General features: G+C 44.9%; 1 protein-coding gene across 1 annotated transcript in view; it reads left to right on the forward strand.

Moving 5' to 3' along the window:
* Nucleotides 1-26,593, forward strand: part of LOC139280579 (GLIPR1-like protein 1) — a 56,267-nt gene extending 29,674 nt beyond the window's left edge. Inside the window, exons 3-6 of the mRNA XM_070900092.1 lie at nucleotides 6,984-7,099; nucleotides 23,559-23,638; nucleotides 23,781-23,807; nucleotides 23,895-26,593. Coding sequence (XP_070756193.1) covers nucleotides 6,984-7,099; nucleotides 23,559-23,638; nucleotides 23,781-23,807; nucleotides 23,895-23,995 — 324 coding nt within the window. The 3' untranslated portion in view covers nucleotides 23,996-26,593. The remainder of the gene's footprint in view (nucleotides 1-6,983; nucleotides 7,100-23,558; nucleotides 23,639-23,780; nucleotides 23,808-23,894) is intronic.
* The last annotated feature ends 20 nt before the right edge of the window (nucleotides 26,594-26,613 follow it).

The raw sequence follows: 26,613 nt of genomic DNA on the forward strand, positions 1-26,613 counted from the left end.
CGTACGTGGCTGCCCAGTCCCCATTCAGTACACATTTCTTGACTAAAGACAGTAGCGGATCTCTATTTGTCCAGACATTAATCTGACGGGCTGTCACTGGTGAGCCTTCGCTTTCGAAAGCTTCAACAGCCATGACCATCTCAGCAGCATGCTCGGTTGCCTCCTCGGTGGTGGCTAGTGGGAGCCTGCTGAGTGCATCGGCGCAGTTTTCAGTGCTCGGTCTATGCCGAATTGTATAGTCATAGGCGGCTAACATGAGTGCCCATCTCTATATGCAGGCCGACGCATTGCATTCATGGCCTTGTTGTCGGCCAAAAGGGACGTTTAAGGGTTTGTGATCTGTCTGCAACTCAAATTTCCTGCCAAACAGGTACAGGTGCATTTTTTTTACAGCATATACATATGCAAGCGCTTCCTTTTCTACCATTCCGTAGCCCCGTTCTGCCTGGGACAGACTTCTGGAGGCATAAGCTACCGGCTGTAACTGACCCTTGGCATTAACATGCTGCAACACACACCCGACCCCATAGGACAATGCATCGCACATTAAAACGAGTTTCTTACATGGGTCATATAGCGTTAACAGATTGTTGGAGCATAACAAATTGTCTCTATCAAAAGCCCTTTCCTGGCTGTCCCCCCAGACCCATTCGCGACCTTTGCGTAGGAGCACGTGCAGCAGCTCTAACAGAGTGCTCAATTTGGGAAGAAAGTTACCAAAATAGTTTAGGAGCCCCAGGAACGAACGCAGCTCCGTCGTGTTACGGGGTCTGGGTACTCTCTGGATCGCTTCTGTTTTGGACGCAGTAGGTCTGATCCCGTCTGCTGCTACCCTCATCCCCAGGAATTCTAACTCTGGAGCCAGGAAGACACACTTCGCCTTTTTCAGTCGCAGGCCTACCCGACCCAGTCTGCGTAGCACCTCCTCCAGGTTGCGGAGGTGTTCTTCAGTATCACAACCCGTGATGAGGATGTCATCTTGAAAAACCACTGTCCTTGGAATCGACTTGAGGAGGCTTTCCATATTTCGTTGAAAGATTGCGGCGGCCGAGCGAGTTCCAAACGAACATCTGTTGTACTCAAACAACCCCTTGTGTGTCATGATGATGGTCAGCTTCTTCGACTCACTCGCCAGCTCCTGGGTCATGTAAGCTGAGGTCAGGTCCAATTTTGAAAAAAGATTGCCACCGGATAGCGTCGCAAAGAGGTCCTCCCCTCTTGGTACCGGGTACTGGTCTTGGAGTGACACCCGATTGATGGTAGCCTTGTAATTACCACATATCCTGACCGACCCTCTGCCTTGAGCACCGGCACGATCGGGCTCGCCCAGTCACTGAATTCGACTGGCGAGATGATGCTTTCCCTCAGCAGGCGGTCCAATTCGCCTTCTATCTTTTCCCGCATCACGTATGGCACCGCTTTGGCCTTGTGGTATACTGGCCTGGCGTCCGGGTTTATGTGAATCACTACCTTGGTCCCCATGAAAGTGTCAATGCCGGGTTGAAATAGTGAGTCAAATTTGTCCAGGACCTGTGAGCATGATATTCGCTCCAGAAAAGAAATTGCATTGACATCGCCCCATTTCCAGTTCATGACAGCCAGCCAACTCCTCCCCAGCAGTGCGGGACCGTCCCCCGGGACAATCAAGAGTGGCAACCTGTTCTCCGAATCTTTGTGGATCACGACTATCGTGGCGCTGCCTAGCACTGGAATAATCTTCTTTGTATATGTCCATAGCTGTGCGTCAATTGGCAATAATTTTGGCCTCCTGACCTTGGTCGGCCACAACTTGTTGAACTGTTTGATACTCATCAGGGACTGGCTGGCCTCTGTCTAGTTCCATTGATACAGCAATGCCATTGAGGAGCACTTTCATCATTATCGGTGGCGTACTGGTGTATGAACTTTTTATGAGTTCCACATAAACTCACTGAACTTCAGCTTCCAGCGATTTCCCCCAGTGTCCAGTGTCCATAGGGCTTACATCGTCCCCGTCATCCTTGTACATCAACCTGGCTGCAGGCTTCCTGCCCATATGTGCCAAGTGACCGCTGACATTGCAGTTTCTGCAGGTATATTGCTGATACCTGCAAGCTCTGGCTGTGTGTTTGCCTCCACACCTCCAACATGAGCCGTTGTTGGAAACAAAAGGCCCATTATCAGTCGATCGTCTCTGACTGCCTCTGTAACTGTTCTTAAGCGCACTATTGACAGGTGTTGATGGCCCCATTACTGGCCGCATTGTCCCTTGCGATGGCATGAATCGCCGTTCAGCCAGCCATTGTCTCTGTTGAATTCCCCCTTTGGGTTCGACTACATTCTCGGGCATGTCCGATTGCTCCTGTCTGCCTGGAGAACTGTGTGCCGCGTTAACAATGTTGACTTCCTGTCCATTTGCTGCATTTAAACCAAGATTTTTGTCAAACATCATTCTGGTCTCTTCCTCCCCTGAGATAAATGTCTGGGCCATCAAAGCCACCGTTTCCAGGGTCAAGTCTTTGGTCTCAATCAGTTTGCAGAAAACCCCATCGTGCCCGATGCCCTCAATAAAAAAGTCTCGCAGCATCTCCGCTCTGCATGCATCTGGGAACTTACATAGGGTCGCCAGTTGCCGGAGGTCTGCCACAAAGTCTGGAACGCTTTGCCCTTCTCGCCGCCGGAGCATGTAAAACCGGTGTCTTGCCATGTGCATGCTGCTCGCCGGTTTAAAGTGTTCCCCCATCAACTTACTGAGTTCTTCAAAAGTCTTGTCCGCCGGCTTCTCTGGCACTAGAAGGTCCTTCATCAGGGAGTACGTCCTGGATCCACAAACCGTCAGGAGATGAGTCCTGCGGCCGAATCCTGTCCCAGCCATTCGTTAGTGACGAAACTTTGCTGTAGTCTCTCAATAAAATCGTCCCAATCATCACCAACACAGTACCTCTCGTCTGTGCTGCTAGTAGCCATGCTCGCGTGGTTTAAATCCCAGTTTCTCGTCGCCAATAATATATCCTTACTATACAGTATAAATGCACCTGAGGCCCATACTTGAGAGAAAGTCACTCTGTGACCAGTAACCTTTATTAGCCAGCACTGAAGTGATGAAGGTGGATGGAGCTTCCCCTTTTATACCTGAAAGTCCAGGTTAGGAGTGTTTCCCACAAGTTCACCACCTAGTGGTCTATGCTCTCACGGTGTACAACTTAAGTCAGTTTATACATGGGCTACAATGACAGTTAAGATGTTTTTAGTTGTGGTGGATGCGCAATGGAAATCGATAGAGTGTATAATCATGTCATTCAGCACATCCACAGCTACCATTGAGAATCTCAGTGTCATGTTTGCGACACATGGTCTGGCTGACATCGTTGTTCGCAACAATGGATCGTGCTTCACCAGTCAGGAGTTTCAAGAGTTCATGAAACTCAATGGTATCAAACATGTGAGATAGGCACCGTTCACCCTGCATCCAATGGGCAAGCAGAATGTGCTGTCCAAATCATAAAGCAGAGTATGAAGTGAGTAACCCAAGAGTCACTGCAGACCCGCCTGTCACTTAGTTACAGGACAAGACCACACACGCTTACTGGGGTCACGCCTGCTGAACTAATGATGAAGAGAGGTCTTAAGACCAAGCTACCCATTGTACACCTTGACTTGAATAATCGTGTTGAATATAGAAGACAAAGTCAGCAAGGGTATCACGATCGCGTATCTGTGTCACGTGATATTTTTGTAAATGATCCTGTATATGTTCTGAATTATGGTCAGGGTCCCAAGTGGATCACTGGTACTGTCATGACCAAGGGGGGCAACAGATTATTTATTGTCAAGCTCAAAAATGGGCAAACATGCAGGAAACATATGGATCAGACAAAGCTGCGGCACACAGATGAACCAGAACAGTCAGAGGAAGAGACAATCGATGACCAACCAACCTATCCCCAGTCATCAGAGGACTGAGTGGTCATCAGTGAATCGGGACTTTCAATCACTGACATGTTCAATGAAAATGGACTTTCAATCTGTGACATGGCCATTGCCACTCCCATCAGGTCAGCCACCAGTCACAACAGACTCCGAACACTCACCCAAGGCTGGAGTTGAACTGGGACAGTCAGCCTGGGAGCGTAAAACACCGGACCGTCTCAATTTGTAAAAGACTGTTAATATCTCGGGGGGGGGGGGGGGGCGGTAGTGTATTGTCATGTATGTACTTTTGGGATCACTAGCCACTAGATGGCATCACTGTTGGAGGCCATTGGGCTGCATGCACGTGTATGCAGCCCAAGTATAAAAGGCCAGCCATTTTGTACATTTGTCACTTTAGGCCTTAATAACGCAGAGCAAAGGTCATACCTTTTGGAGTTAAACAGTACTCAGTCTAACAGTTATTGCATACACGACACCTTCATTGTCAAACTTTAATAAAATAAAATAATTAGCTGCATCCAGCAGTCTGATCATTCAACAACATTATCAAGAACATAATCCAGAACATAATACTGTGACATTAAACATAAGAGGCATCCAGCATCAACAACATAATATCTTGCCCCACTATTTTTTCCCACCGGCTTTTGCCCCCCCTTCCTGTTATCACCTTGCTTGCTGGTCCAACCCAAAGTGGCACCAAGATGGTGTGCAGCAAGGCTGCCAGAGCACTGCTCTGTTTGAGGGAGAGACAATGGAGACGCTGCCTGAGGATGCACTGGAACAGCTCATGGCGTGGAAGGCCCGGCTTCTTCATCGGCATCGCCAGTGACAGGTGGTTTGAGTTTGGATGTGACAGTGAGCAACGCAGAGAGTATGGTGAGAGGCTTTATGGACTGCATCATCTGCCCAAGCTGAAGCAGAGCTTGTGCCTGTGATGCGACATATTCAAGGGTTCATGCCACACTTTTCGGGGCTCCACTGTCACTGCTGGAGGCCACCAGCCTCGTGTGGGCATTGATGGCCTCGCAGGTATCATGACTCGCACTGACAATCTGTGACCCTACATCCATAATGGTCGCTTTCAGACTGTCGATGCTCGCGGGAATCTTACCCAAGACTCGAGCTGACGGCTGACCTGGATGCTCTCCCTGGACATTCCCGCCATGTCCAGTTGCACGTCTGCCTATCTGTCAGCAGACTGACTTTGCTGACTCACCCTCCGGAGAGATGGCATGCGGGCTTCAACCCCAGCACTGCATTGCTGCACACCACTGGTCCCAGGAGCCGCGGAGTTGTCAAACACCGAGAACGTCAAGTCGTCATCAGAGGAGCTGAGTGCTGGTGGTAGAACAGGGGTGGATTGAAGCTGCGCCGGAGTCGGCTCATCGGTCTCTTCCTCCTCCTCCAGACGATGGCATGACATGGAGTGGTCCCTTGAGGGTTGATGCACCTGTGGCTGGTCATCTGGAAATAGTAAGCAACAGATGAGTGGTTAGCAGCAGGGGAGGAGGCAGGGGGGCATGAGGAAGGTCGCATAACACAGGCTCATTTGAAGGACCCCCGCTACTCTATTATATCTAGTCCAGAGACACTGCATGACATTGCCCCAACCCAGCCCAGGGAGTGTGCAGGACTTACCCTCAGTATCCGAGAGGAGGTCAGCGCCCCCACTGGCAGCTGCCCGACCTGTGACGCCGATGAGGCCTGCCACTCTGTCCTGAATGTCTGAGTGGCAGGGTCTGAGGTGGGCCACACCTGCTTTTGGCGATTATGAGACTTCTTGGCCTGCAAAGATAAAAATGGGAATGGTTACAAGAGGGTCCATCTGCTGCTGTGGCACAGATAGCCACCAAAGCAATTATACCATGCTGTCTCAATGTAATACAGTCCTCTGTTTAATGGCTTTGGAAGCTGCACATGGTTCATCAGGAGAACATCGAAGTGGGAAGCCATCATATGAGATCTCAGACAGCAATCTTAATAATCTATAAAGATCATTCATGGCAAATAGGGTGCTGAAATAAGCCTACCTATGTGTCATGCATTTTAGGAGGCAACCCACAGAGTGCTGAGAGGCACCAACAGTCCAATAGCATGAGAACAAATAGAGTGTCAGATTTATAATTGAAGTAATGAAGGATTGCATGAATTAAAATTGTACTCAAATGACCCTTGATAGATCATTAAACTTCTTTCAGCACTGTGTGCCAGTCCTGATCAGTGTCTCCTCAGCGATTTCCCTCCAAATCCTTTTAAAAATCGATGGTAGTGGTCTAGATCCACCCCACGATGCAGCTCCTGCCATCTTCTTTCCACAGCTCCCACTGGATCTTCATTAGCCTTGTGGCTGAATCGCCTGGCACGCTGGTCTTGAATCGTCGTCCTCCATCAGCAAAATCCAAATATAAAATGGCTGATTCAGCCCTGGTTGTACTGCACGTGCGCACAGCCGTGCCCTGCATTAGCGTTTGCGACCAGAAGCGGGGAGGAAAAATAAAATTTTGCACATGCGCAGAATGGCCGATTTTTTTTTTAGCGCCGGAACTTTCGGCTCTGCTGCACAAATTCTGTGGTGCAACACCGGAGTTAATGGCAACGTTCCTTGTGAATTTGCATTTGGCAAAAGTTGCTCGCTTTGGCGCTCACGTTAATCCGGCGTTAAATTTTTGAATTCGCCGCGAATTGCGCCCGGAAAAGGGCGTAAACGCGAAAGGCCAAAAATCCAGCCCCAAATATTTTATTAGTTCGATATATAGTTAATAATTTTGAACAGAGTCAAGTTGTTTATTCCACACACACAAATGTTTTCTGATTGAACATAAATGAATGAAGATAATCAAGTAGGGATTCCACGTAGAGATATGCCTTGTATAGAGCAAGGAAAATAATGTAATTCTGATTAAAATCTCTTATTGGGGCATGTAGTTCTTGTGATTTGTTCCTGTTAATTTTCTAACCTTGTGTAGATTGTCTATGCTATTTATATGTATAGCATGTAGATCATAATTTTATTTGAAAAATGAGAAATACTGTACTTAATGTTAAACAATCTTTATATTATTTTTCAGGTTGTCTGGGCAAATTCTTATAAAGTTGGCTGTGCAGTTTCTGATTGTCCCAACGGAATTAAAGGTTCTGGATTAAGAGGACCAAGTATTATTTTTGTCTGTGACTATGCACCAGCGTAAGTCTTTCTAATTGCTTTCCGTTGGAATTATTAAATTAAAATAGATGGTGTTTTCCTTTAATTGGGAAAAAAACAGATAATGATTAATAATAGAACAATTATTCAGATGTGTCATTAACATAAATAAGGAATTATTTTGTAGCTTAAGCTCAGGACAGTACTCAATCATTCCTATGCCACGTGACTATGCAGTGATTCCTACAAATCCCTCTTAATTTACAGTAGGCACTAAATCAAGGCATACACCAGAAGCTAATTGCCATTATTTAAATTACTACCCCCGTGAGCTTTGTACATATAATGCAAAGGTGCAAAATTGAATCCAGAAAGACAATGATGGAAATGTTTGTCTCAGTCTTGATTCATTTATTCTCGTGAATTATTTCACTCAACAAAAAGATCCTCACCTCGGGACAGCGGCACAGTTACCATCACCTAAATGAAGGACACATGCATAGACAATGATAGCAAAAGTGTTAACAGAATGTTCGTATTTTTTTGACTCTACAAGATTGAGAGGAAGCAACAAACTAAAAAACAAATTTAGTACAATGCTTAGAGATCAAAGGACATTGTCACTGCACCCTGTCACTGAAGAAAAACCAGAGGAAAGGTTACAAAGCTTTCAGATCTTCAAGGTTACTCCTGAAAAAGAAACATCTAACCTGGAGCCTCTGATATTTGGTGAGTTTACATTAAATCTGTCAAACTGCAGTTTCCCAGCACATGTATAAAACTAATAACTTGGATATTTTTCCTATTTTGTCTCCTCAGATAATTAATCTTCCAGCTTTACGCTATCCATTGCAGAGGCCATTATTATTTCTGAGGACATTAAAGAAGCACCAATGTCAGCAGTGAGAAGTTGTAGGGCAGATTTTCATCTTATTGTACTTGGGTTTAATGAATTGATTGGAAACAGCATCTAGAGGAACAGGATCTCATGCCCATAACAGAGCCCATCCAATTAACCATTCATTTAAACTAATAGATGGAAATTTCAGTTCATTGGGTGATTTTACAAGGTACGAGTTGGAGTAGTTTGAGCAGGGTATGCCATATATTTAAATTAATCATTTTTGGTCCAGTGTTGCATTTCACGAGGCTCTAGATATAACACAAGTCTTCCCATAAAAATTGGGCGCACAAAGATTCTGGGATCTCGTCTACTTAAGTAGGACTTTTAAAGGGAGAAGTAAGGCATTTCTTTTGCATTCTCCTATACTTTGGCTGCACATGCATTCGTTGTTTGGACTTGTCTCCACTGTCTCAGATTCAAAAGATAGGTTGACACAGAGTTGCTGTTATGTCTGCAATGTACCTATGAATGACTCCACGAGGCAATGTGTTGTACTCAAACTGTAGTGACCTTGGTCCTTTATTCGTAACTCCAGAGTGAGGCACAAGCATGGTGGGCAGTCTTTTATACTGGGCCCTGCACACCTATGCAGGTGACCCTCAGGTCTCCCACCGCAGTGCCCTCTGGTGGACAGCCTCTGCCACAGGGGCAGGAAACCCGGTCTCCACCAGTTGCACCCTCTAGTGGTGCCAGCTTAGTGTATACATGTGAAAACCTTATTGATAGTACATCAGGTAACAAGTCTCCATCTTTTGCAACTATACAGTGACTACACAAAGAGTATATCTATAGTCTGCATATATAACATCACTCTCCCCCTAGTCCTTTGTGCCGATTTCCTTTGCACTATGTGCTCTGGTTTAGCTCCCCCAGACTTAAGTGCCAATAGCCCTTGCACATTGGCTGTGCTTTGGCTTGGCTCTCTCCCTGTTAACCCCCAAGTACTTTTGCCACAACGTTGGGTAGTGGTTACCAGTTTGGATGGTTTGATGATGCAGTGGAGGTTCCAGTGGGTTCTGGGTGTGATCCATGTGTGTGTCCATTCCCCTCCCCCCCCCACCGCCCCCCGCCCCCCCCCCCGCCCCACAGCAAGATCATCCAGCAGGCCCGTTACATTACAAAGAAAGGATGTTACAGTTTGTATCGTGACATCTTGGTTCAGTGACTTACTTTTGTTACGTTTTGCGGTCGTGCGTCAGGATTCGGTAGATTGCATTCATGGTTCAGTATTGTAACTGCAGGTATGCGAGGGCGCAGCTTCCAGAGCAACCGGACGGGGTCCTAGTCATCTGATAGCGGTGCTGCGCCCCCTGCTAGCAGGGTGGGCTTGGTTTGCTCACCTAGCCAGGACTCAGGGCCTTTGACGTTACCTAGTGGTGGGCAGAGCCACAGATGTGTGTGGCCTCCCTGTCCTTTGAGGGCTGCAGAATCTTGTGGGTAGAGATTAGAGATAGTAAGGGGAAAAAGTCACTGGTGGGCGTAGTTTATAGGCCCCCAAATAATAACTTCACGGTGGGGCGGGCAATAATCAAGGGAATAATGGACGCATGTGGAAAAGGAACGGCAGTAATCATGGGGGGTTTTAACCTACATATCGATTGGTCAAATCAAATCGCACGGGGTAGCCTGGAGGAGGAATTCATAGAATGCATATGGGATTGTTTCTTAGAACAGTATGTTACAGAACCTACAAGGGAGCAAGCTATCTTAGATCTGATCCTGTGTAATGAGACAGGAATAATAAACGATCTCCTAGTAAAAGACCCTCTCGGAATGAGTGATCACAGTATGGTTGAATTTGTAATACAGATTGAGGGTGAGGAAGTAGTGTCTCAAACAAGCGTACTATGCTTAAACAAAGGGGACTACAGTGGGATGAGGGCAGAGTTGGCTAAAGTAGACTGGAAACACAGACTAAACGGTGGCACAATTGAGGAACAGTGGAGGACTTTTAAGGAGCTCTTTCATAGTGCTCAACAAAAATATATTCCAGTGAAAAAGAAGGGCGGTAAGAGAAGGGATAACCAGCCGTGGATAACCAAGGAAATAAAGGAGAGTATCAAATTAAAAACCAATGCGTATAAGGTGGCCAAGGTTAGTGGGAAACTAGAAGATTGGGAAAATTTTAAACAACAGCAAAGAATGACTAAGAAAGCAATAAACAAAGGAAAGATAGATTACGAAGGTAAACTTGCGCAAAACATAAAAACAGATAGTAAAAGCTTTTACCGATATATAAAACGGAAAAGAATGACTAAAGTAAATGTTGGTCCCTTAGAAGATGAGAAGGAGGATTTAATTATGGGAAATGTGGAAATGGCTGAGACTTTAAACAATTATTTTGCTTCGGTCTTCACAGTGGAAGACACAAAAACCATGCCAAAAATTGCTGGTCACGGGAATGTGGGAAGGGAGGACCTTGAGACAATCACTATCACTAGTGGGGTAGTGCTGGACAGGCTAATGGGACTCAAGGTAGACAAGTCCCCTGGTCCTGATGAAATGCATCCCAGGGTATTAAAAGAGATGGCGGAAGTTATAGCAGATGCATTCGTTATAATCTACCAAAATTCTCTGGACTCTGGGGAGGTACCAGCGGATTGGAAAGCAGCTAATGTAACGCCTCTGTTTAAAAAGGGGGGCAGACAAAAGGCAGGTAACTGTAGGCTGGTTAGTTTAACATCTGTAGTGGGGAAAATGCTTGAAACTATCATTAAGAAAGAAATAGCAGGACATCTAGATAGAAATAGTGCAATCAAGCAGACGCAGCATGGATTCATGAAGGGGTAATCATGTTTAACTAATTTACTGGAATTCTTTGAGGATATAACGAGCATGGTGGATAGAGATGTACCGATGGATGTGGTGTATTTAGATTTCCAAAAGGCATTCAACAAGGTGCCACACAAAAGGTTACTGCAGAAGATAAAGGTACGCGGAGTCAGAGGAAATGTATTAGCATGGATAGAGAATTGGCTGGCTAACAGAAAGCAGAGAGTCGGGATAAATGGGTCCTTTTCGGGTTGGAAATCGGTGGTTAGTGGTGTGCCACAGGGATCGGTGCTGGGACCACAACTGTTTACAACATACATAGATGACCTGGAAGAGGGGACAGAGTGTAGTGTAACAAAATTTGCAGATGACATAAGATTAGTGAGAAAGCGGGTTGTGCAGAGGACACAGAGAGGCTGCAAAGAGATTTAGATAGGTTAAGCGAATGGGCTAAGGTTTGGCAGATGGAATACAATGTTGGAAAGTGTGAGGTCATCCACCTTGGGAAAAAACACAGTAAAAGGGAATATTATTTGAATGGGGAGAAATTACAACATGCTGCGGTGCAGAGGGACCTGGGGGTCCTTGTGCATGAATCCCAAAAAGTTAGTTTGCAGGTGACAAAAGCAGGGAGGTCCTGCTGCAACTGTACAGGGTATTGGTGAGGCCGTACCTGGAGTACTGCATGCAGTTTTGGTCACCTTACTTAAGGAAGGATATACTAGCTTTGGAGGGGGTACAGAGACGATTCACTAGGCTGATTCCGGAGATGAGGGGTTACCTTATGATGATAGATTGAGTAGACTGGGTCTTTACTTGTTGGAGTTCAGGAGGATGAGGGGTGATCTTATAGAAACATTTAAAATAATGAAAGGGATAGACAAGATAGAGGCAGAGAGGTTGTTTCCACTGATTGGGAGACTAGAACTAGGGGGCACAGCCTCAAAATACGGGGGAGCCAATTTAAAACTGAGTTGAGAAGGAATTTCTTCTCCCAGAGGGTTGTGAATCTGTGGAATTCTCTGCCCAAGGAAGCAGTTGAGGCTAGCTCATTGAATGTGTTCAAATCACAGATAGATAGATTTTTAACCAATAAGGGAATTAAGGGTTATGGATAGCGGGCGGGTAAGTGGAGCTGAGTCCACGGCCAGATTAGCCATGATCTTGTTGAATGGCGGAGCAGGCTCGAGGAGCTAGATAGCCTACTCCTGTTCCTAAATCTTATGTTCTCATGTTCTGCCTGCTCCCTAATGTTACTGGGAACCTGGCTGTTCCAGGTCCCGTTTGGGGAAATCTTTAGTTCTGACCTTTCACTCCCGGCCATGGCTGAGGTAGTGACTGGGTCTGGGGGCTGTGCCGTCTCCACCCGGGGGGTGGGCAATGGCGGCCGACTGTGTGTATTGGCGCCGTTTTTGTTTCCAGGTCCATGGCGAATAGTGCCATCGGGTGCCTGCAGCATGGGATAGACCTGGGACATGGTATCAGGATCAGCGCCTTTACCCTCCCGAATTCGCTCACTTGCTACTTTTGGGGACATTCTATTCCCGACATCTCGCAACAACGTTTAGTTCACAGTCTTAATTGTTTTGTTACATTGATTGTCATGTATACAATGTCTCTTTTAAGTTGGTTACAGGTCTCCTTTAAGAGAACCTTGCCACGCTACGTTGCACCTCGCTGCAGCAGGGACGCCATCTTGCCTCTGTCCTCGATGTCGACTGCCTTGATCCTTCTCTCCCGCGATTCTGCCACAAAAGCTGGAAGAGTGCCTGTGAATTCGATCTTCCTCCCCAGGAGTCGTGCCACTGGAGCCGGGAAGGTACTTTTAGGATATTCCGGTTGGATCATTGCCATGCAGTCATGATAGACAGTTTGTGCCTCAGGTGCTGCGCTGGTCTGTTCTCTGGTGCCTGGCCCAAGTGAAGATGAGGTTTTGCTCTGCCTCTGAGCACGGGGGACATCAATTGCTGGAGTGAAGAAGTCTTCCCATTTCCACTGGATCTTCCCCATCCACCTTCTTCCGAGTAGCGTTGGACCATCACCTGCAACAATCCACAGAGGTAACTTGTGCACCACACCATTATGGATTACACTTACATCCGCACTACCAAGGACTGGGATCGGCTCCTTGGTGTAGGTGCGCAAATTTTCCTGTACTGGAACCAGCTCAGGTCATTTTTCGTTCTCTAGCCTCTCAAAGGCATCCTGGCTCATCACTACTGGCTCGCTCCCGTGACCACTTCCATGAAGACTGGAACGCCATTTCTCTCGACTTCTATCTTCACTGGTGATAGTACATCACCTGGTAACAAGTCTCCATCTTATGCAACTATACAGTGACTACACAGAAAGTATATCTATAATCTGCATATATAACAGGTGCACAGTGACCTGCACACGACATCTGGATCAGAGACAGCACTTACTGGAGTAGTGATGGTTACCACTTCTAGATGCTTTCATGCTGTTCGATCCTTTCAAGCCACACGAGAAGCCATCTGCCACATCAGCCAATCTCCAGTGCGCACATGTATTAGTGAAGTAACAACTGCTATGTTCGTCAGAAAGCATCAACTGGACATGATACATCTCTTTCATTGGGTGGCATGATTCCATCGAGCACTGACTCGCATATGGTGCACATGTGACTATCAGGGACTGACTGTTCATTACCAACTCCATGACCTTCATGAAGATAAGGGGTTTGTACTAAACTAATGTTCAAGAGATTACTGGCCACAAAATCATGATCATGCCCATTAGTTGTCAACATCCAGGAAGGAACTATGATGCCTTCCTTATGTGACATTTCGCTGATTTTATTTGAAAGAAGCACTGAGCTCCTGGAGATAGAACTTCCCTCAACATCCATGGCTGTGAACCATACTGAGAAACCCTCTAAGAGTAGAGGACCATCTTGGCCTGAACAAGAATCAGTTTACTAGTCTGAGCTACCATCTTCCAAAATAAATGTGCCATGTATCTTGGGTGCAATGGAAGAGTGTGTACAAAGTAATAGTTATGCACAGTGCTTCAATTGTACCTCTCAAAGGCTGCGCCTGTTCACAACTTAGGTTTGTGCCATGCTTGATGGGACCTACTAGAAGTTACAAAAACTATCATCATCATAGGCAGTCCCTCTGTTGTGTATGTAATAACTGTTAGACTGAGTACTGTTTAACTCCAAGAGGTATGACTTTGGCTCTCATTATATTAAGTCCAAAAGTGACTAATATACAAAATGGTTCGCCTTTTATACTTGGGCTGCACACATGTGCGTGCAGCCCAATGGTCTCCAACAGTGACGCCATCTAGTGGCTAGTGATCCCAAAAGTACATACATGACAATACCACCCCCCCTGAGTCTTTTACAAATTGAGACGGTCCTGTGTTTTACACTCCCGGGTTGACCGTCTCAGCTCAACTCTAGCTTTGGGTGAGTGTTCAAAGTCTGTTGTGACTGGTGGCTGGGTGGCTGACCTAGTGGGAGTGGCAATGACCATGTCAGGGATTGAAAGTCCATTTTCATTGAACTTGTCAGTGATTGAAAGTCCCGATTCACTGATGACCACTGAGTCCTCTGATGACTGGGGATAGGTTGGTTGGTCCTCCAACTATTCCGGTTCGTCTGTGTGCCGCAGCTTTGTCTGATCCATATGCTTCCTGCATGTTTGCCCATTTTTGAGCTTGACAATAAATACTCTGTTGCCCTCCTTGGCCATGACAGTAACAGTGATCCACTTGGGACCCTGACCATAATTCAGAACATATAGAGGATCATTTACAGAAATATCGCGTGACACAGCTGCGCGATCGTGATACCCTTGCTGACTTTGTCTTCTATATTCAACATGATTATTTAAGTCAGGGTGTACAAGAGTGTTATGTATGCAATAAAGGTTCAAACTGAGTACTGTTTAACTAAGCAAGTTACAACCTTGCTTCTGCTTTATTTTGGCCCAAAGTGTCTGACTCACAAAATGGCTGGCCTTTTACACCAGAGCAGCACCATGTGCGTGCTGCTCAGTGGCCTCCAACAATGTCACCATTTGGTGGCTACAAACAGCATGTACATACATGACAAAGAGATAGCTTGAGATCTCTCTTCATCATTAGTTCAGCAGGTGAGATCCCGGTAAGCCTGTGTGGTGTTGTCCTGTAACTAACCAGTATGCATGTCAGGCAGGTCTGCAGTGACCTGTGGGTTACATAGAAACATAGAAACATAGAAAATAGGTGCAGGAGTAGGCCATTCGGCCCTTCTAGCCTGCACCGCCATTCAATGAGTTCATGGCTGAACATGCAACTTCAGTACCCCATTCCTGCTTTCTCACCATACCCTTTGATTCCCCTAGTAGTAAGGACTTCATCTAACTCCTTTTTGAATATATTTAGTGAATTGGCCTCAACAACTTTCTGTGGTAGAGAATTCCACAGGTTCACCACTCTCTGGGTGAAGAAATTCCTCCTCATCTCGGTCCTAAATGGCTTCCCCCTTATCCTTAGACTGTGTCCCCTGGTTCTGGACTTCCCCAACATTGGGAACATTCTTCCTGCATCTAACCTGTCTAACCCCGTCAGAATTTTAAACGTTTCTATGAGGTCCCCTCTCATTCTTCTGAACTCCAGTGAATACAAGCCCAGTTGATCCAGTCTTTCTTGATAGGTCAGTCCCGCCATTCCGGGAATCAGTCTGGTGAATCTTCGCTGCACTCCCTCAATAGCAAGAATGTCCTTCCTCAGGTTAGGAGACCAAAACTGTACACAATACTCCAGGTGTGGCCTCACCAAGGCCCTGTACAATTGTAGCAACACCTCCCTGCCCTTGTACTCAAATCCCCTCGCTATGAAGGCCAACATGCCATTTGCTTTCTTAACCGCCTGCTGTACCTGCATGCCAACCTTCAATGACTGATGTACCATGACACCCAGGTCTCTTTGCACCTGCCCTTTTCCTAATCTGTCACCATTCAGATAATAGTCTGTCTCTCTGTTTTTACCACCAAAGTGGATAACCTCACATTTATCCACATTATACTTCATCTGCCATGCATTTGCCCACTCACCTAACCTATCCAAGTCGCTCTGCAGCCTCATAGAATCCTCCTTGCAGCTCACACTGCCACCCAACTTAGTGTCATCCGCAAATTTGGAGATACTACATTTAATCCCCTCATCTAAATCATTAATGTACAGTGTAAACAGCTGGGGCCCCAGCACAGAACCTTGCGGTACCCCACTAGTCACTGCCTGCCATTCTGAAAAGTCCCCATTTACTCCTACTCTTTGCTTCCTGTCTGACAACCAGTTCTCAATCCATGTCAGCACACTACCCCCAATCCCATGTGCTTTAACCTTGCCTTCTGAAAGTCCAAATATACCACATCAACTGGTTCTCCCTTGTCTACTCTACTGGAAACATCCTCAAAAAATTCCAGAAGATTTGTCAAGCATGATTTCCCTTTCACAAATCCATGCTGACTTGGACCTATCATATTACCTCTTTCCAAATGCACTGCTATGACATCCTTAATAATTGATTCCATCATTTTACCCACTACCGATGTCAGGCTGACCGGTCTGTAATTCCCTGTTTTCTCTCTCCCTCCTTTTTTAAAAAGTGGGGTTACATTGGCTACCCTCCACTCCATAGGAACTGATCCAGAGTCAATGGAATGTTGGAAAATGACTGTCAATGCATCCACTATTTCCAAGGCCACCTCCTTAAGTACTCTGGGATGCAGTCCATCAGGCCCTGGGGATTTATCGGCCTTCAATCCCATCAATTTCCCCAACACAATTTCCCGACTAATAAGGATTTCCCTCAGTTCCTCCTCCTTACTAGACCCTCCGACCCCTTTTATATCCGGAAGGTTGTTTGTGTCCTCCTCAGTGAATACCGAACCAAAGTACTTGTTTAATTGGTCTGCCATTTCTTTGTTCCCCGTTATGACTTCCCCTGATTCTGACTGCAGGGGACCTATGTTTGTCTTTACTAACCTTTTTCTCTTTACATATCTATAGAAACTTTTGCAATCCGTCTTAATGTTCCCTGCAAGCTTCTTCTCGTACTCCATTTTCCCTGCCCTAATCAAACCCTTTGTCCTCCTCTGCTGAGTTCTAAATTTCTCCCAGTCCCCGGGTTCGCTGCTATTTCTGGCCAATTTGTATGCCACTTCCTTGGCTTTAATGCTATCCCTGATTTCCCTTGATAGCCACGGTTGAGCCACCTTCCCTTTTTTTATTTTTACTCGCTTCATACTCTGCTTTATGATTTGGACAGCACGTTCTGCTTGCCCATTGGATGCAGGTTTGATCGGTGCTGACCTTACATGTTTGATACCATTGAGTTTCATGAACTCTTGAAACTCCTGACTGGTGAAGCACGATCCGTTGTCGCTAACAACGATGTCAGGCGATGTGTCGCGAATATGACACTGAGATTCTCAATGGTAGCTGTGGATGTGCTGGATGACATGATTATACACTCTATCTATTTCGGATATGCATCCACAACTAAAAACATCTTCCCCAGGAAGTGACCTGCAAAGTCTATGTGGATCCTGGACCATGGTTTGGACAGCCACGACCACAGACTCAGCGGCGATTCCGCTGGTGCTTTGCTGAGCTACATGCAAGTATATACATTGATGCACACATGATTCCAGCTCAGACTCAATTTCCAGCCATCATACATGAGACCTGGTGATGGCTTTCATCATTACAATGCCGGGATGTGTGCTATGTAGCTCACGTACAAATTTATCTCTCCCTTTCTTGGGCATAACAACATGATTGTCCCACAGTATATTATTCGACTAAATAGACAGTTCGTCTTTGCGACAAATGTAAGGTTTGGTCTCCTCACACATTTTCTTGGGTATGGCAGACCAATCATCTTTGAGGATGCAACTCTTCACCACCGATAAAATCGGGTCCTGGATCGTCCAGATCTTAACTTGTTGAGCCGTGACAGGGGTTCATTCACTCTCAAAAGCATCCATAACTAACAATAGGTCCGCCGGTTGTGGCGTTTCCACCTCCGGTGTGGGCAATGGCAGACGGCTCAAAGCATCGGCACAATTCTCGGTGCCAGATCTATGGCCAATGGCATAATCATAAGCGGATAATGTCAGCGCCCACCTCTGGATGCGGGATGAAGCATTGGAATTGATACCTTTGTTTTCAGAGAACAGTGAAATAAGCGGCTTGTGATCTGTCTCCAGTTCAAACCGAAGACCAAACAGGTACTGATGCATCTTTTTAACCCCATACACACAGGCTAGTGCTTCTTTCTCTTCCATGCTGTAGGCTCTTTCCGCTTTAGACAAACTTTTTGAAGCATACGCGACTGGTTGAAGTTTACCCGACTCATTAGCTTGTTGGAGTACGCAACCAATTCCATATGACGAAGCATCACAGGCCAATACTAAACGTTTACATGGGTCATAATGTACCAGCAGCTTGTTAGAGCAAAGCAGATTAGTGGCTTTCTCAAAAGCTCTGTCTTGAGACGCACCCCACACCCAATTGTTGCATTTTCTTAGCAGCATGTGCAGTGGTTCTAATAAGGTGCTCAATTTAGGTAAGAAGTTACCTAAGTAGTTGACTAGACCCAGGAACGAACGCAGCTCCATCACATTCTGCGGCTTGGGTGCATTCTTGATGGTTTTGGTTTTCGCGTCCGTGGGCCTGATGCTGTCAGCAGCAATTTTCCTCCCCAAGAATTCGACCTCTGGTGCGTTTCAGTCCGAGTCCCACTTTATCCAGACAATGTAGAACCTCTTTTCCAGGTTGTTCAAATGTTCCTCGAAGTCACGACCTGTGATAAGGATGTCATCTTGGAACACGACGGTTCTGGGAACGGACTTCGGTAAACTCTCCATGTTCCTCTGAAATATTGCTGCAGCCGAGCGAATTCCAAAAGGGCACCTGTGATAAATAAACAGTCCTTTATGCGTGTTAATGCACGTAAGTCTCTTTGAATTCTCGACCAGCTTCTGTGTCATGGAGGCCGACGTCAAGTCCAGTTTGGCGAATGACTTCCCCCCGGCTAGCGTTGTAAACAAGTCATCAGCCTTCGGTAACAGGTAGTGATCCTGTTTCGAAACCCTGTTGATCGTAATCCACAGATTCTGACTGCTATCACTTTTCAACAGAGGAACAATGGGGCTGGCCCATTCATTAAATTCGACCGGTGATATGATCCCTTCACGCTGGAGTCTGTCCAGTTCAATTTCGACCTTCTCCCTCATCATATACGGAACTGCCTGAGCTTTATGATGGACGGGTCCTGCATCTGAGTCCACGTGGATCTGCACCTTGGCTCCCGTGAAGTTGCCGATGCCTGGTTTGAACAGCGAGGGGAACTTGCTCAATACTTGAGCACATGTATCTTTCTCCGACGACACTGCTTTGATGTTGTTCCAATCGCATCTGATTTTTCCAAGCCAGTTCCTGCCGAACAGCGTTGGGACATTGCCTGGGACAATCCATAGCAGTAACACGTGAACCACACCATCATACGACACTTTAATTGTGGCACTGCCAATCACCGTTATGAGTTCTTTGGTGTACGTGCACAACTTGGCATTGACTGGACTCAGCCTGGACCTCACAGCCTTAGTATCCCATAGCTTGTCGAATGCCCTCTCGCTCATTATCGATTGACTCGCCCCCGTGTCCAGTTCCATCGATACTGGCACCCCATTAAATTTCACGTTGATCATTATCGGTCTGCTCTTAGTTAGGAATGAGTACAGTCCAGACACTTCCTCCTCTGGTATCTCGGATTGCGTATCCGGATCCGCGCTAGTCTGACTATCATCCTCCACATGGTGTGTCGCAGCACGCTTGCTCATCTGCGGACACTTGTGCTGGAGATGCCCCACTCAGACAGCCTTTGCAACTCTATTGCTTAATTTGGCACTGCTGGTGCCGGTGATTTCCCCCACAACGCCAACATGAAGAAATCGGATGCATTCCCGCTGGCGGACTTTGGGCAGGCACAGGTTTCGCGTATGCAGTCGGGTAGGCCCTGCCATGTGCCGCTCTGCAGAATGCTGAATCAATCATATTTACAGTATTTTCCGAGTTTCGATTTTTCACTGATGTCTGCTTTAGACTTCTATCCGTCGTCATGTATGACTGAATGATCACGATGGCCCTGTTCAAGTCCAACGTGTCCACCGCCAGTAGTTTACGCAGGATCACCTCGTGATTGATGCCGATTACAAAGAAGTCCCACAGTATGTCTGCCAACACAGCCACGAACTTACACGGTCCCGCTAGACGTCTCCGGTCGGCAACGAATTCCGCCGCATTCTGACCCTCTGAGCGAACGTGCGTGTAAAATCTGTATCTCGAGATGATGACGCCTTCGTCTGGCTTAAGGTGGTCCTGTACCAGTGTACACAATTCTTCATATGTCTTCTCTGTTGGACTCACAGGCAGGAGTAGCTTCTTTATCAGACCATAAATTTTTGGACCGCAAACCGTGAAGAACACCGCCTGGCGCCGATCTGCGTCGCCGACCTCCTCCATTTTGTTGGCCACAAAAAACTGGCTCAAGCTGCTCACAAAGTCTGCCCAATCTTCTCCTTCCACAAATCGCTCCAACAATCCAATTGTGCTCATTTTTGCACGCAAAGGTTCTTGTTGCCTCGTCGCCAAATGTTGTGTATGCAATAACTGTTAGACTGAGTGCTGTTTAACTCCAAGAGGTAGGACCTTGGCTCTGCTTTATTAAGGCCCAAAGTGACTAATATACAAAATGGCTGGCTTTTTATACATGGGCTACATACACGTGCGTGCAGCCCAATGGCCTCCAACAGTGACCCCATCTAGTGGCTAATGATCCCAAAAGTACATACATGACAGAAGGTTACAAAGTTTATGATTTTACAATGTTTAATATATTTTTTTGTTCACCTTAACCATTCCTGTGTAGTGTTTCCTTTGCAGAATAAGAGGGGGAATAGTCAACATGGTGGGATACAATAGCCAGGTAACGCTCATACGTGTCGTTCACTCTTCAAGCAAAGCATTCAATTATGAGCTGCCGACGTAAGGTTTTTGCAGCGGCGAAATCTCCATGATGTCTCCCCTGTGGTTGTGGTGGTGGCATGCGTTTCTCGCCAGGCTCCTCTTCCTCGTCTTCCTCCTACTCCTCCCCCCTCTCTCCTAAGGTGGTCCTGAAATCCCCATCGGCAATTCCTGTTCCCTCATGATGGCCAAGTTGTGTAGCATACAGCACACCACAATGACCTCAGAGACCTGCCAAGGAGAGTAGTCCAGGCATCGGAAGTGCTGCTTGAGCACTTCAATTGTCTGTTTGATTATGTTACGTGCCGCTCATTGAGGTGGCAGCCCCTTCTGTGACTAGTGGTTTGACTGTTGGTGGGACATTTCATGGTTTCACACCTTCCGAGGTTGCGGGTCCCAGTGGTGGGATGCATCGTAAGGCTGAGAATTTCCTGGAGTGCACATTCCAGGTGGTTGTCACCACGCAGCTGCAGAGAGTTTAGGAGAATCTTCTCCTTCTTAGGTGATCCCTCGTATCGAGGATGAGTTCACAGGTGTTTCGATGAGGACCGGATATTCCAGGTCCCAAATTACATGTTGAAGGGTGGAAGATGCCTGTGCGTGGATTTTTTTAATGTGTGGTGGCCGTTGCACACCAGCCACCACACGGGCTTGACAGAGCTAGGTCCAACAGTGAATCCAACAGCTCATCAAACTCAGAAACACTGACCTCAAGTTCGAGTAACTGAAGGCACTTCCTACACATGTGATGATAAAGGACACGTGTCTTGGAGTTCCCACGTGGTACAGGAATTGTAGGCAGTGGATCTTAGCCGTCCAATCATTTTGATTACTCTGATTATTCATGTATTTACTGCTGTCTTCATAATTTTTCCTGAAATACTCTTTTGAAAACCTAGTTTGTTTTTCAAACGTAAAATTTTACTCCGTGTTTGATAAGCGTCTTTTGTGTTTTCCAAACTTTTATTGTATTTTGCTCTGCTTTCCTCTCAATTATTCTTAATCTTTTTCAGATGCTCACTGCTTCGATGTTAGTCTCTTTTGATTTCCCTTCCTGAAACATAGAACTGTACTGCACAGGCCATTCAGCCTATCAAGTCTGCACCAGCACTTTCTAAGAATAATCCAGTTAGTTCCACTCCCCCGCTCTTTCCCTATACCCCTTCAATTCTTTCTCCTGAAAATATTCATCCAAATCCCTTTTGAAAGCCATTATTGAATCTGTATCCACCATCCTACCAGGAAGTGCATTCCAAATCCTAACCACTCGTCCTAACTCATACTAGGTCCCATCACCCTTGCTGACCTACATTGGCTCCCAGTTAAGCAACACCTCGATTTCAAAATTCTCATGTTTTCAAATCCCTCCCATCTCTGTAATCTCCTCCAGCCCCACAACCCCAGAGATGTCTGCGCTTCTCTAATTCTTCCCTCCTGAGCATACCTGATTATAATCGCTCAACCATCGGTTGCCGTGCCTTCTGTTGCCTGGGCCCCAAGCTCTGGAACTCCCTCCCTCAACCTCTCCGCCTCTCTTTCCTCCTTTAAGACGCTCCTTAAAACTACCTCTTTGACCAAGCTTTTGGTCACCTGCCCTAATTTCTAACTTAGGTGGCTCTGTGTGAATTTTTTTGTCTTACAATACTCCTGTGAAGCACCCGTGGCACATTTTACTACGTTGAAGGTACTAAATAAATACAAGTTGTTGCTGCTGTTGTTGTGAAAACTTTTTTCTTCATGTTGCCTCTGGTTATTTTGCCAATCATCTTAAATCTATGTTCTCTGGCTTTTGACCCTTCAGCCCAGAAGTCTCTGTCCTTTCAAAGTTCTATCTACTAATATTTGACTTACCGTATATACTCGCGTATCCTACGATCTCACGTATCATGCGACCCCTAAATTTTCGTCCCCAAAACATGATTTTATCATATATCTCATGTATCATGCGAGTCACTTTTTTGAGATACCAGATGACACTAGGCTAGGCTTTCAAACAAGTTTAACAAGTACCCAACACGTAACAAGTACCCTAACACATAACAACGATCGAATACAGACCTTAACAACCAAATCATGAAACGACTCTTCCGCCGTAAACAACCGAATGAGAAACAGCTGTTTTGCTGTTTCTCATTACGATAATAAACAGTTACCATATTTCGTTCCAAATCTCATCTAAGGTAGTAAACTATGACAAAAATATTTTTACATTCTACCCTTAGCCACTATGGAGAAAAGATCTGCGAAGAAATATACTGCCAAATTTAAGCTGCAAGTTGTTGCCGAAGCGGAACAAAGCAACAACGTTAAAGCTGCAAAGCTGTTTGGTGTCGGAGAAAGCTGTGTCCAAAATTAAGAATCGTTTCTGTTTTCCTTTGGTAGTTAGCCTCTCAGCTGATTTGGAAAGCGTAAACATTACGTGTGTATCAGCAAGTAAAACAGCAGTTTTATCAAAATCATCTTTATTTGATATACATATGTACTATTTGACTTACCGTAAATGGATACGATCTGCTTAACAGCCTAACAGCCGAATCTTCGCCAGCACTTCACACCCGCAAATTTTGTATCTCGCGTATCATGCTACCCCCCAAATTTAGGTTACAATTTAGGTCTTCAAAAGTCGCATGATACGCGAGTATATACGGTAGTTTTGGTATTTTTTTCCATGATACTGTCCGGAGAGCATCATGCAGAAGTTTTTATAAATTGTAGTTTTTTCCAGCATGATATTAACAATATTTTGTGTTTTCATCTGTGTCATTTTCCGTTATCATGCAGTGGAAATTATATCGGAGCTTTTCCATACAAAATGGGAGAATCTTGCTCAGCATGCCCCATTTGTAAGGACAACTTATGCAGTAAGTTAAATATTAGTCTTTTCTTATAACATTAAATACATTGAAGCTTTGTAATAAAAAGGTGATTAAGTGAAAAATCAATTCTAGGCACAGAAATGTAATTTCAACTACAATTTACACTTACATTTTTCTCTATCATTAGGAAATGCAGAACGTGATGAGGTCAAAAGTATGTGTTTTATATTACTAATTATCTGTAGTCTGTTACAATTGTTCTTACAAATCAGTTACATATTTCCCCATTACTTTTTGGCAGAGTACCCTCAATGGAATCCAAACTTTGGATCAGCCTCCATATCCTTGTGTGACCAACTACTGATGCTTACCTCTATTATTGTGATATATATTCTACAGTAACTGTCTAAATGTACAGAATATATTTCAGGATTTTTTCCTCTATTTCAAGCTGTGAAGGTGCAAAGTTCTGGGTCCAACAGGCATTAAAAGGAATTATAATAGTCTCGGCCCATTCTTCTCATCAACTTCCAAGCCTTGCTTTTGTAAGACACTCCCATATAGTGGGCTAGCCGAGTACTGGCAAAACTAAAGCCAGTGTATTTGAGTGACAGGCTAAGGGATTGAAATTGGTGCCTTGTTTTCTGATCAAATAGTTGAGCTACCAGGGGCATTCAAGAAAACTCTTCTATCTAATTTACTAAAATTTTAGCTTTCTAAAATCAGAATCCCTGTCCAAATCTAATTCGAAGCTACAATCATTTTTGTGCTAGCTGAAAAAAAGTTTAATTTTACTATAAACTATGTGTTGTCATTTAAGGAACACTTTAACGTTTTCTAAATCTCATTTATGGTGGCAAACAGGAAGTTGAATGGACAAAGAACAATTTGATTCCAGTTCGCCACTATAAATATTACAAACAGAACATTCAGAAGAAACCTTTTTGACTATACTATGTGGTGGATTTTCTTTAGTTCTGCAAGTACAGAGTTCACAACTGCTCATGGCTCTCCAATCTAGCAGTTTAAGTGATCGTTACCCAACGGCTTCTCTTTTGGTCTGATTACAGTGATTTTAAGTGTTCTTTAAAAAATGTGTATGAACAGGCATAGCATGCACGTGAATCATTGCATTGCCACGTGTGCAGCATTCCCCACCACCCTTGCGCTTCATTTTACTATGCCCAGATGAGCTCAATTGTAGGACAAAAAACAGAAAATGCTGGTAACATTCTGCAAATTAGACAGATCTGGAAAGGAAAGGAACATTTTCAAGCATAGACGGCCTGACTTGCTGAGCTCCCAGCACTGTTTTTGTCTCAGATTTTCTGCATCTACAGTATTTTTAAAAAATTCAATAGTCAGTCCCATTTAAACCACAAAAGAAATGGGGGGGGGGGGGGGGATTTGTGACAGCCATATTTTTTGTTTGAACAACCATATTTGTCTACAATCTCTTTGTAAAACTGAAACTAGCCGTCTCTGAAGGATACCACTCAACATAAACATGGTATAAAAAAAATCATTAACCACCATGCTGGCAATCTGCATCAAATAGTGCTGCATGAAGGAATGGAACATCACTTGTTGGCTTCTTATGTTAGGGTTTCCATGACCGTTCCGTTTTTGTTTTGGATTCTCCATGCATTTTGAATTTCAACAAAAGATGCAAAAATTTACTACTTACTTAGTTTTCTGCAAAACTACAATTTAAACAAACTGCAAGGAATGATAAGTGTTTAGTCCTGCTCCTCTGCAGTTAAAATTGTTCTCTCTATTGTATCTCCATATAGACACACCTCAATGAGCCTTGTGTAAATCTCTGAAAACACTTTCCTCCCTGCCGAGTAAACATAATAAGAACGTAAGAATTAGGAGCAGGAGGAGATCCTTCAGCTAGCCTCCGCCATTCAATAAGGTCATGGCTGATGATCTTCAACTCATTTCCTGCACTATCCCCATATCCCTCGATTCCCCTAATATTCAAAAGTCTAGCAATCTCAGTCTTGAATATACTTAACGACTGACCATTCACAGCCCTCTGGGGTTGGGAACAATTGAGCAACTGGAGAGGGACTGAGAACACTCTGTAAACAGATCATTAACATGTGTGCAATGGCACATTGCAAGGAAATTCCTTTGCTTTTTAGTTCAGCACATTCAATGTTTCAAAACAAACTAATATTTGCACAACTTCCCCACAGAATCCTTCAATTTGAATAAACTAGTGGAGCACTGGTGGTTGTTCACAGGTATCAAAGGACTAGCTCTAGTGTTAGGTTAAGGTGTTAAAGGGAGAGCCCTTATTAGTCCTTGCTAAGAATGCAACCTCCACTGCCGTCGTAGAGCCTTGTCAGATGGGGCTGCTACATTGTAACCGCAGTCTGTGCCCGGGCTTTTGCATCAAGTGATACTCCGCACAAACAGCAAGCCTCACTATTTCTGCCCAATGATCCATATGGTTAACAGGGACCAATCAAGTCAGGAGGAATTCTGCATAGATGGATTCATACCGGCTCAATAGTTTTGATCAGTAAAGTATTTAATTAAACTTATCTTCCCTTGCATTGATCCCAATACTAAAATTCAATTTTAAAATGGTCATTACATTTTTAGAACCCCGTCTGTAATACTGGGGTAATTTTAACTTTGGCCACGTGCAAAACGGGAGATAGTGGATCGGTCGTCTGTTATACATCACTGCCGAAAATCACAACCACCAAAAGTTAAAATTAACCCGTGTCTGTACGTTCTACTGCTCTATTTAAAGTAACTGGTTTGAAATTGACTATGTTTTGGGTTACTGTGTACAGCATTATAACTTAACTTGTTTATTAATGGAAAATGACATTTTCTGCTTTTGGAGTTTGCACAAGATTTAAGTCAGAATATTGCATATTGTCAATTTTCTCTTCTGCAATTGAGTAATTACGTCATTGTAAAACTTAGCATTATATACCACAGTTGTTAATAAAATGCATATTTTATGTTGGCTAAAAAGTCATTCTCTCAAAGTCTTA

This window comes from Pristiophorus japonicus, chromosome 15 (assembly GCF_044704955.1).
Source record: "Pristiophorus japonicus isolate sPriJap1 chromosome 15, sPriJap1.hap1, whole genome shotgun sequence".
Taxonomy (NCBI): domain Eukaryota; kingdom Metazoa; phylum Chordata; class Chondrichthyes; family Pristiophoridae; genus Pristiophorus; species Pristiophorus japonicus.